General features: G+C 42.4%; 1 protein-coding gene across 8 annotated transcripts in view; it reads left to right on the forward strand.

Annotated features, from left to right (window-relative positions):
- DEPDC5 (DEP domain containing 5, GATOR1 subcomplex subunit) overlaps positions 1-12271 on the forward strand; it is a 66475-nt gene extending 54204 nt beyond the window's left edge. For all 8 annotated transcript variants that reach the window (XM_084649038.1, XM_084649042.1, XM_084649043.1 and 5 more), the window contains 5 exons: positions 4291-4460; positions 8237-8408; positions 9776-9836; positions 11040-11122; positions 11520-12271. In XM_084649038.1, coding sequence (XP_084505164.1) covers positions 4291-4460; positions 8237-8408; positions 9776-9836; positions 11040-11122; positions 11520-11815 — 782 coding nt within the window. In that variant the 3' untranslated portion in view covers positions 11816-12271. The remainder of the gene's footprint in view (positions 1-4290; positions 4461-8236; positions 8409-9775; positions 9837-11039; positions 11123-11519) is intronic.
- Positions 12272-12575: the final 304 nt, after the last annotated feature.

Raw genomic sequence — 12575 nt, forward strand, 5'->3', positions numbered from 1 at the left:
GAACAATCTCTATTCATTGTTACCTAAAAGCAAAAAATTAAAATATTCCCACCATCCTCAGAGTTTGAGGAAGAGATAATACTCCTCTCCTGTCTCCATGTGGAGCTGGTGTGACTCTTCACAACCACATGATGGAGTTCGGTCCCTGCTGTGCACATGGAAATGATGACATGTCAGAACAACAGAGCACCAAAACTTCACTTAACTAAATCTAATGTTCCTCAACAAGTGTTTGCCAGTGGCAAGAGCCCTGGTGATACTCTTCCTGTTGAGAATGGAGTGAAGTGTAGGAGAGTCCTGTGTACAGTGACACTTGGAGACCGTGGTGGCACCAGTCTAGGGTGTAATGGGGAAGAACTCCAGGTCAGACACCTGGGGCCACAATTACAAAAGATACCAGCAGTGTGAATGAACTGGGGGTTTGAATCTGGAACATCAGGGCATGCAATGGGAGTGGATATCATTATCCCATCTTAAAATCTCCTTCCATTGTAAAGCACTTTTCACTAGGGTGCCACAGAGACCACACACACGGTGCCTTTTCTACCGCTAACAGCCAGTGAAACTCACTAGTTATATGTCCTAATATGTGTGCTTTGTCATCTTCTTGTTGCATTTCCAGGCCAGTTTGAGTCACTTGCTCCTGCCATATGCTATATGTTCCCTGTAAAACATGCTAGAAAAGTCCATTGCCATAACTTCAGATTTATAAGATGCATCTTATAAAATCTCATCTAAATTTAGAAAGAGAGAATCCCCAGTGCTCTTCTGTTATATGTTTGACTCCTCTGAAGAGAAGTGACATAACCCTTCTTCTTGTATAGTAACTGTATCTTCTAAATCTGAAGCTATGGTAATCTGTGTATATTTTTGAAAGCTTTGTTCAAAGAGGAACAGCATAAGAAACTGAAAAATGAGGGGAGGGGCCTAGACCAATAAGCTCACAATTCTATTATCTAAAGCTAAAGTGAGCAGGAGGCTCCTTACCTACTACACACTAAAGCTATCATTTTGGCCAGTACAAAACCTTATTGGCATAATTAATGAGCTAGGTGAACCTGAGCCCAGCCTGGTGTCCAGATAATGTGTGGTTCAGAGGACTGAGGCTCTGGAGACCTTGGTTCTGCTCATGACTCTGTCTGGCTCACCATGCAGCTTTGGTAAACCACTTCACTCCTCTGTTCCTCAGTTTCCCCATTATAAAATGGAGATAATGATCCGTAATCAGTTTTGCTGTTCTGGGATGAAAAGCACTTCCATACTGCTGCTGTTGTCCATTCTGGTTTGTTCTAAAGGATGATTGGATTTTCCTACAGTAAACAATGTGGTGTTACCTGTTCTCAGAAAGAAACAAGTTTGTGTGCCACTTCAATGCTGTTTCTCATCTAAACACTCCAAAAACATTACCAGTACATCTGAGGCAGGAAGCTTTACTAACCTCAATGGCAGCCGGTCCACGTGACTTCATTTGTTCCTCTCTTGACTTTGGCTGCATTTGATTTCTTCCCCTCCTCCACCTTCCCTAAATGTCAGCCTGTGATATGAAACAGCATGCAAGTGTTGGGAGCTCTGGAACAAGCTCTGTGTACCCGTAAAATCCTTATCCTTGCCAACTTCCCTATCACTTATCTGATGATTGTCCCTTTTCCCTTCCCAATGAAAATCTGATCTGTGATATATGTAATCTTGTCCCTTTTGATTTATAGCAATGCATGCTGCACTAGTAATTATAACCATGTACATAATTAATCTCTGGTTGAAGAGTAACCTGTCTGCTCCTCTCCAATGTGCACTATAACTCATTAGTTAATACTGGTACAAGACACAGTTGGGAAGCAGGTGAGTTCTCTTAAAATCAGCCAAGCGTATGGAAGCCAGAGGTCTTCTGTTATAACTTCAAATTAGGACCATTTTCTAAGAACCCATTTGAGTCTCCTAAATTTAGAGAGATTTAAAATGCTAATCCAGTGATAGTTTTGAAGTTGTGGGATTGTTAGGAGTGCTCCTATGGGGATTTGCCTCCAGTTGTTTGGTCTGTGAATAGAGGCACTGGGTAAGGTAGAACGAGACAGTTTGCAGTCTTGATAGAGAGTCTTGTGTTACCAGTAACTTGGAGGAGAAACGATCTAGCAGTGGAGCAGGGAGTTCATTCTTCAGCATGTGCTAATTTATACAAATTGGCTGGTGTATTGTTGTGTCTGGCAGCTGCGCTGGCAGACAGCACCTGCCTTCCTTACTGATTTAGTTGCTTCTGCTTTACCTCCTATTGGGATGCTTCCCTCAAACATCCCAAACTGGGTTTCTGTGGTGGTTCATCATTTACGTTACATTGCATGGCTCCTGAAAAGCTGGTATTGTAACTTTAAGCCACCCACAACAGTGCATCTTCAGTGATATCTGAGTAAAAAGCAACAAGAAAAATAAAAGAATAAGATGTTGGTATGTCTGACAATACCTGGCCTAGATGGGAGTAGGAGGAGATAAATCTTTGCCAGGAAGTGATGAGACTTATTTACAAAAGAGCATCTGCATGCTCTCCAAGATGACACCTCTGTCATTTATTATTATTATTTATTTCGATCTCTTTTTCTGTTGCCAAGCTAAAGTAATTACAGCATAAACAATAGGATGTTGCACTGTTAACCCAGCCTCCTAGAAAATGGTCTTCTGACAAATTAGAGCAGAAGCAAAGGTGGGAACTCTGCCCTTGCCCCAATTCCCTCCATCTTGGCGCTGAATTTCAAAACTTAATTGGGAATTTTTAAATGCTAAGACTACAAAACATGAGCAATTCCTTTTCTCTGCTTAAAAAATACCAAACAGTTAATCAAAGACAGTTCAAATATTCAGGTTGGGAAATGTCTCAGCAATATTAACACAGCCTTAGTGCATATCGTTGGTATTTTATGTCCAATATCGAACAGCACAGAAACATATTAAACTAAGGCATGTAATAAGAAAATCAAGAAATGGCAGTCTAGTTTAAGGGGTAGGGTCCTGGACTGGGAGTCAGGAGACCTTGGTTGTATTCCTGGCTTTGCTGCTGACTTGCTGTGTGACCTTGGGCAAGTCCCTCCCTCTTCCTGTGCCTCTGTTTTCCCTTCCTACCCTTTGTGTCTTAGGGCTGGTCTACACTAAAGCTGTAAGTCGACCTAATGTAACTGAAGTTGATGTAACTTAGGTCGACTTACAGCGGTGTCTACACCACACTCTGTCGACGGGAGACACTCTCCCTCTGACTTACTTTGCGCTTTGTTGACAGGAAAGCACTCTCCCATCGATTTAGCGGGTCTTCACTAGACCCACTAAATGGACACCACTGCATCGATTGTAGCCGAGTTAGTCGTAAGTGTAGACAAGCCCTCACTTATATAGAGTGTAAGCTCTAGGGTGCAGGGACCTTCTTTTACTATGTGGCTGTACTATGTGGCCTTGCACAATGTGGCCCTGGTCTTGGAGGGGTCCTCTACGCATTACAGAAATACTAATTTAAAAAAAGAAAAGAATGCTACCTAAATGCAATAAGCCAAAGATGATAATACTGTAGGAACCTTTTTGGTTTTTTGCCTTTTTAAAAATTGTAATGTGCAGCCTTAACATTGCATTAATATAGACCACTTTTACTCTGGAAACTAAATGCATTCCTCATCTCCTTTTTGCTGTCATTGTAAACTCTGGAATACTCCTTCCCTGGTGTAAAAATGTGCAGTGTTGTGATTTGTATGGAGAAATGTAAAGAACATTATAATCAAATTGGAATGCCTCAGAGGCAAATGTTACATGGGTAGCCCTCCATAGCACCTTCAATTCCACACTGGAATACTACTAAATTATAGAACATATTATAGAATGATTTTCCACTGAATGCATCCGATGAAGTGAGCTGTAGCTCACAAAAGCTTATGCTCAAATAAATTTGTTAGTCTCTAAGGTGCCACAAGTACTCCTTTTCTTTTTGCAGATACGGACTAACACGGCTGCTACTCTGATTCCTAGAGGAGGGAGTCCCCATCTACCCCAGATTAGATGTCACTGGACTGATTAGAGTAATAATTTCTGGAGGAGGAATTGGGGCAGCAGAGTTCCCTGGTGTGGGTGGAATTCTCTTCTCCTTTTCATTCTTGTGATCTAGGCTAGCAAGATTCTTTGAGCTATTTTTGTTGGCCCTAAAAGTGCAAGGCAGGGGGATGAAGCAACCCATGCTTAAAACGAATCAGTCTCATTTTAATTTTCTTTCTCTCCCCTTCTGGATACATTTTTTAAAATACTCTTGACTCCGTAACTGCATAGCTGCCACAGTACCCGAGCAGCGAACAGTGACTCTGGATGTGGATGTGAATAACCGCACTGACCGCCTGGAGTGGTGCAGTTGTTACTACCATGGCAATTTCTCGCTGAATGCTGCCTTCGAGATCAAATTGCATTGGATGGCAGTAACAGCAGCTGTTCTCTTTGAGATGGTAAGGGTCCTTGTATTCTGGATGCTCTCAAACTTACCAAGCTGACTAAATGTGTCCTTACCCGAGTGCGCAGGGAAATTCAGCAAGGCAATTAGTGGGAAGCCAGTGAGAAGTGCTAGGATAGATGCTGTGGTGTGAAGTTTGTATGATTTTGAATGACCATTTTGCTGCTTGTTGCTACTGCTATGAATGTGTGTTGCTGAGTTTGTGTCTCTTATCATTGCTATAAATCAGTGTGTTTAGTCACCCTATCCTAGGTGTAGCATTCTCTTTCTTTTAATGAGTTAAATTCACCCTGTGCAGAGAGCCAGCACGAGGCCAAGGCATTACTTTTAAGTCCCACTTGAGCCACTGTGTAGGATTTGACCCTGTGCAAAGAGCCAGTACAGTGTAACCCACTGTACCTTGAATTTTAAAATGAAAAGCAGTGAAAAATGTTAATGGAGCCCGTGGGGTAGGCAGCCTGTTGTCCCAGTTCAGCAAAGAGGCTTTTTAAAAACCCACTGAAAACACCAAGGATAAAAATACAAGAAGTTCTCTACATTTGCTGTTTACTTTAACTTTGTTTCTTTTTGTAATTTGGCAACTTCTGTATCAAGAAACTGGCATTCAGAAATCCCAGACCGTTTACTCTCCATTCAGACCCTTGGCATTGGTCACGTACATCCTCTTTCTAAATGGAAATTTTGTTCCAGTTAAGCAGTCCTTGGCCATTCACTGTAATCAGGCTTGTCAAGGTTCCTCCCCCACTCTGAACTCTTGGGTACAGATGTGGGGACCTGCATGAAAAACCTCCTAAGCTTATCTTTACCAGCTTAGGTCAAAACTTCCCCAAGGTAATAAATATTACCCCCGTTATCCTTGGAATGGCCGCTACCACCACCAAACTAATACTGGTTACTGGGGAAGAGCTGTTTGGACGCGTCCTTCCCCCCAAAATACTTCCCAAAACCTTGCACCCCACTTCCTGGACAAGGTTTGGTAAAAAGCCTCACCAATTTGCCTAGGTGACTACAGACCCAGACCCTTGGATCTTAAGAACAATGAACAATCCTCCCAACACTTGCACCCCCCCCTTTCCTGGGAAATGTTGGATAAAAAGCCTCACCAATTTGCATAGGTGACCACAAACCCAAACCCTTGGATCTGAGAACAATGAAAAAGCATTCAGTGTTTTACAAAGACTTTTAATAAAAAATAGAAGTAAATAGAAATAAAGAAATCCCCCCTGTAAAATCAAGATGGTATATATATCTTACAGGGTAATTAGATTCAAAAACATAGAGAACCCCTCTAGGCAAAACCTTAAGTTACAAAAAAGATACACAGACAGAAATAGTTATTCTATTCAGCACAATTCTTTTCTCAGCCATTTAAAGAAATCATAATCTAACACATACCTAGCTAGATTACTTACTAAAAGTTCTAAGACTCCATTCCTGTTCTGTCCCCGGCCAAGATGACTACAGACAGACCCACAAACCGTTTGTTTCTCTCCCTCCTCCCAGCTTTTGAAAGTATCTTGTCTCCTCATTGGTCATTTTGGTCAGGTGCCAGCGAGGTTACCTTTAGCTTCTTAACCCTTTACAGGTGAGAGGAGCTTTCCCCTGGCCAGGAGGGATTTCAAAGGGGTTTACCCTTCCCTTTATATTTATGACAAGGCTAAATCAGTTTCCTTAGAAATATCCCATTTTAAGTGCATTCATAAGAACAGCTATAATGGGTCAGACCAGGGGTCCATCTAGCCCAGTATCCTGTCTTCCAACAGTGGCCAATGCCAGGTACTTCAGAGGGAATGAACAGAACAGGCAATCATTGAGTGAGCCATCCCCTGTCGTCCACTCCCAGCTTCTGGCAGCCATAGGCTAGGGACATCCAGAGCATGGGGTTGTATCCGTGACCATCTTGGCTAATAGCCATTGATAGACCTATCTTCCATGAACTTATCTAATTCTTTTTTGAACCCATTTATACTTTTGGCCCTTACAACATCCCCTGGCAATGAGTTCCACAGGTTGCCTGTGCATCTTGTGAAGAAGTTCTTTCTTTTTTGTTTTAAACCTGCTGCCCATTCATTTCATTGGGTGACCTATGGTTCTTGTGTTGTGTAAAGGAGTAAATAATACTTCCTTATTCACTTTCTCCAAACCATTCATGATTTTATATACCTCTATCATATCCCACCCGCCAGTCGTCTTTTCCAAGCTGAAAAGTCCCAGTCTTTTTAATTTCTCCTCACATGGAAGCTGTTTCATATCCTTAATCATTTTTGTTGCCCTTCTCTGTACGTTTTCTAATTCTAATAAATCTTTTTTTGATATGGGGCAACCAAAATTGCACACAGTATTCAAAGTGTGGGCGTACTGTGGATTTATAAAATGGCATTATGATATTTTCCTTTTTTTTTTTTTTTATAATCTGTCTCTTTCCTAATATTCTGATGCTGCACATTGAGTGCATGTTTTCAGAGAACTATCTACAATGATTCCAAGATCTTTCTTGAGTGGTAACAGCTAATTTAGACCCCATCATTTTGTATGTATAGTTGGGATTATGTTTTCCAATGTGCATTACTTTGCATTTATCAACACCTGAATTTCATCTGCCATTTTGTTGCCCAGTCTCCCTGTCTTCTGAGATCCCTTTGTAACTCTTCACAGTCTACTTTGGACTTAACTATCTTGAGTAGTTTTGTATCGTCTGCAAATTTTTCCACCTGTTTACTGCTTTTTCAAATCTTTTAGGAATATGTTGTACAGCACTGGTCGCAGTACAGATCCCTGGGGGACACCACTATTTACCTCTCTCCATTCTGAAAACTGACATTTATTCCTACCCTTTTTTGCTATCTTTTGACCAGTTACTGAGCCATGAGAAAACCTTTCCTCTTATCCCATGACTAATTAGTTCCCTTAAGAGCCTGTGGTGAGGAACCTTGTCAAAGGCTTTCTCAAAATCCAAGTACACTATATCCACTGGATCACCCTTGTCCACCTGTTTGTTGACCCCTTCAAAGAATTCTAATAGATTGGTGAGGCATGATTTCCCTTTACAAAAGCCTTGTTGACTTTTTCCCAGCAAATCATGTTCATCTATGTGTCTGATAATTCTGTTCTTTACTGTAGTTTCAATCAATTTGCCTGGTACTGAAGTTAGGCTTACCAGTCTGTAATTACCAAGATCACCTCTGGAGCCTTTAAAAAAGGAAAAAAAAAAAAATTGGAGCCACATTAGGAATTCTTCAGTCATCTGGTACAGAAGCTAATTTAAATGATAGGTTACATACCACACTTAGTAGTTCTGCAATTTCATATTTGCGTTCCTTCAGAACTCTTGGGTGAATACCATCTGGTCCTGGTGACTTATTACGTTTAATTTATCAGTTTGTTCCAAAACCTCCTCTAATGACATCTCTAATCTGGGACAGTTCCTCAGATTTGTCACCTAAAAAGAATGGCTCAGGTTTGGGGAATCTACCTCACATCCTCTGCAGTGAGGACTGATGCAAGACTTCAGTTAGCTTCTCTGCAATGGCCTGATCTAATTGAGCATTCTGATTTATGTGACATGCCTTAAAAAATAAAATTTTGAAATCTTGTATTTGTGCTGCTTTGCTTATGAAGATGATTGCATGCTCAGTATGCAAAGCAGGCAAAGCCCTTGGTAACTGAGCGTGTCTGATTTGTTGTTGGCGAGACAAGCTGCTCTTATGCACATAAGTACTCCTTTCCATGCAGGTATACACGATGTGATTCATTATTTGAATCCCTTCACAGGTTCAGGGTTGGCATCGGAAAGCTACGTCCTGTGGTTTCTTGCTGGTTCCAGTCCTGGAGGGTCCATTTGCATTGCCCAGTTACCTATATGGAGACCCACTTCGAGCACAGTTGTTCATCCCACTCAATGTTAGCTGCTTGCTGAAGGAGGGCAGTGAGCATCTGTTTGATGGTAAGAAATATTCCCCAGCCAGCCTTGGGTACCTTCTTGCAGGGAGAACTCTCACTGGGATGTGTAGCTAGCATAAAGAATCACACCTACAATATGTTCTCTGGCTGCATAAGATGCCTGCCATTACATTCCCTCCTATCTGCTATTAAGGATACAGCTCATTCAGCATGATGAGGGAAAGATGAGGAGGGAAGCTGTACTTCAGGGCAGTTGGCACACACCACAGCATCATGTTGGTAATGAGAGGTGCCCATCAACAGGGAGAGTTCCATGTCCTTCATTCTCCTCTTTTGCCATGACACTGAATGCTTCTATAGAAACTATGTCAGGTAGTTAACCGTGCTGTCATTTTGTAAAAATTATAAAAGCCCATTCTGCCAACAGCTCCCATCCATCCTGCTAGCCAGTCTGCATTTGTATCTTGCATTTGTTCATTCCCTCCTCTCTGAGATTATACTGGCTAGGCTTCCTTGGTTGGCATCCTCTTTTTGTTGCCATGGTTACATTCTGGGTAGGAAGGTTTGCTTGTGAGATTAAGTGCCTGGAACTGCAATCCTTTTTTTCTTTAGTATGACCTCTCCCTTCCTAGTGACGCTATTGTGGTAAGCCTCAACTGTGAGCCTTGCCCAGAGGTCAGCGCTTCATGAGTCCTAGCACAGAGAGATGCATCATACAGAGGGATGATCTGAAAAGGAACACAGTTTACAAATTTTAAAAATTCATTTTATTGATTAAATTGTTCTCACCCCTGGTAACACTCTTCCTGGAGTCTGACTGTAAATGCAGAAAGAGCAATGAACACTCTACATGTTGTGGTACAGGTGTAGCCCCACTGGCTTTAAATAGGCTATTTTAATGCCTTGATGCTCAAAATGGTGGTCATGCTAATTTTTTTCCTGATCCTCACTAAATAAAAATATATTCATCATTTGGGGTGAGGGACCCTCACGGAGGGTGAGTTGGTTTTAACCCCAGACCTTCCCCCTTGCCAAAACTAAGTTCTTATTGATGCCCAAAGGTGGGCAAAGTAGAAACATGGGACAATATTCGATAGTATCGCAAGAGCAACAAACAGTGAAACCTCCCCTCTCAAATCCTATGTATTTACTGTTTTATGTATGTTCCTTCCAGGGTCATAAAAGCCAAATCCAGGGTTGGTTCATGAATCAACTGTTGGTGTTTTTAAAAAATCCTCTTAATGGGATATTGGGAGTTCAGGGCGAGTGCTGACAGATAAAATAGGACCAAAGGAGGTGGCTTAAAGGAATAGGGGGAAGCACACAATGGAGCTGGCCTGAGGAAGCCTCTTATGGGTTGGTTAAGATTAAATGGTTTCAGCTGACCTTTGTCTGGTTCTCTTGTTTCAGGCTTTGAACCTGAAACTTACTGGGATCGCATGCATCTGCTTCAGGAGGCAATTGCACACAGGTATGTGTGTAGCACGGTAGATGAGAGTCAAATCCATCTTTGGCTATGATGGTGGAGTGTGGTGTAAAGATCTAGTCAGATTTTGGAGCTTTAAAGTAGTACTGTTAAACTTGAGACCATGAGTTATGTGTCTCCTTGAAGTCCTCTGAAAGATACTAAGTTAATCAGAATGTCTTCAAATGTGCACAGTTGGCAGTGGGTGGGAATGGGATGGATGCTCTCAATATGTGGGAGGAACGTTGTCACTCATTAGCAAACCCTATGGATTGTCTTAAGTGTAACATTAGGTTCTAAAGGTGTCCCATTCTCTTAGGCTAGAAACAGGTAAATTGTTGTATCTCTGATAACGACTGTCATCATCTCTGTGTACAGCATTTGGGACAATCCTGATTTGAATCTCTGAGTGATAACTTAAGTGATAATAAGCAAGTAACTGGGATCTGACACCTGTAGTGAGAGGCTGGGAACAAGTTGAGGAGGAATTGATGGTGTTCTTTTGAACACTGCTTAGTGAGAGAAGGGCCAATAAGGGTGGAGGAGTTAATTGGAAGGCACAAATAAGCTTCCCAGTGCCAATCCTTCCTGCCTTTGGCTGGCTGTGTAACATCCCCTGTTATGGGTCTTCACAAAGCTTTCAGTGTGGTCCCTGACTGGAATTTGGTTTCACAGTGCTTAACTCAGGCTCTCTTTCTATCACGGAGAAGGTGGCTCTTGGAATGGACCTTTTCTTGCTTCAAAATGGTGTTTTCTTCAGCCCAGAGGGGGATGTGTGTTCCCAAAGCAGCACTAGTCATCTGGCAGAACTGTCCAGCCTGATCAAACAATTCCTATAACTTGATGCACCATACCAGAAGCTTTTCTGTAGCTTTCTCCTAATTTTTTTTGTGTATGTGTACGTACGTACATACGTGTGTACACACACACACAGAGCTGGGTCCTTTTAACAGACTGCCAGATAACATTCCAGATTGGGTTATTGGTTCTGTTGCTTCATACATAAGCTAGGAGACCAACCCCACCCCCATGCTCAGGAAAAAACAGGATTGGAGAACCTGGGGATCCCTTCCTTCCCTCTGCCTCCTTCCCTTTGGACCATGAGAAGGATGTGCATATGTGTTTCCCCATCCCACCCCTTTCCCATCCCATGGGTTGTAGGAGTCCCAACAGGAATAGCCTCATTCTTTCTAGTGTTTGTTTCCCCAGATTTGGATTTGTGCAAGATAAATACTCTGCCTCTGCATTCAACTTCCCATCTGAGAACAAACCCCAGTACATCCATGTCACAGGTGAGCAATGCTTGGCAGGCAATGAGAGCCATTCTTGCACTCCTAGTTCCAATGTTGTTCTTCAGTAGCACTGATCAGCTGGCCAATTGCTGTAGCAGCTGGGACAAAGGGTCATAAACAGAAGGCAATGGAGAGACCAGTCATCTCCTACAATAAGTATAAAGCATTATTACTTTTGCCACGAGTAAAAAGCAGCAGGTTGAGTACCTGCTTTAAGGAATCGATGAGCCTTGTTACCCTTGCAAGTAGCAGTGGGGTAATGCTGAGTGCATCTTTACCTGCTACACGAGACAATAAATGAAACTCAGTCTAGTTTTCCCTTAGAAACATTTGGGTCAGCTGACAGTGCTAGGATCTAGCCTTGACCACGGACTAAACTCCTGTCCGGTTCCCACAGGGACGGTTTCTCTGCAGCTGCCTTACTCCAAGCGGAAATTTTCCTGTGGACAGCAACGACGGCGGCGCAACTCCACCAGCTCAGCCAACCAGAACATGTTTTGTGAAGAGCGCATTGGTTACAACTGGGCCCACAATACCATGCTGACCAAAACGTGGAGGTCCAGTGCCACAGGGGATGAGAAGTTTGCAGATCGGTTGCTGAAAGACTTCACAGAGTTCTGCTGGAACAAAGATGGCCGGCTCGTCCTGTTCTGGACTGGCTGTCTGGATAAGATGCATGCCAGTGCACCATGAGATCGTGCATCTGCAGGAGAGAAAATTAAAAGCGTGGGAGTGTGATGAGGAAGAAGATTCAGAGAACTGCCAGATAAGGCCATTCTTAGGGTGAATTTACCTTGGAACCCAGCCTAATCTGAGCAGTATTCCTATTGATAATCAATAGAAGCTGAGTAGGCTTTTGGGAGAAGAGACTGTATCCCAGGGACACTCCTTTCACACCAATACTCATCACCTGAACAGAGCCATGCTTCAAATAGTTGCATCCCCTACTTGCCAGAACTCACCTAAACTGAGGTGAAGGCAAGACTTTGAGACCAGGGGTTTGTTACAGGGAAGAGAGGTCACCATACGTTTCTGTGACCTTTGGAAATGACCAGGTGTTGTAAGCCTGTGACATGTCAGGCAAAATCATGCCTCACATCTCTGGCATGTATGTTTGTGTGCATATGTAAGATACACTGTATCATACAATCATGGTAAGTGTTTATATGTTTTAATATATTATTAAATAAAAAATGCAGAAAATCAAAAGGGTAATGTGGTTCTGCCATGACTCAGGCAGTGAGTAAAAGAGAAGTTATTGGTGAATAGAGCCCTGTGCAGATACTAAGTGTGTATCCTCATCCAATCCACAGTCCATGGATTTGTAGGGCTCTATAGGTCAATAAAGGAGTATGCAGAGTATGGAGCCTTGCCCGAAGGAAGTTGTTTCTTATGGCAAGTATGAAGCTTTAATGCTTGTGAAAAGGTCACAATTACTTTAAATTTCAGTTGA

This window comes from Lepidochelys olivacea (assembly GCF_965140295.1).
Source record: "Lepidochelys olivacea isolate rLepOli2 genome assembly, chromosome: 15".
Taxonomy (NCBI): domain Eukaryota; kingdom Metazoa; phylum Chordata; order Testudines; family Cheloniidae; genus Lepidochelys; species Lepidochelys olivacea.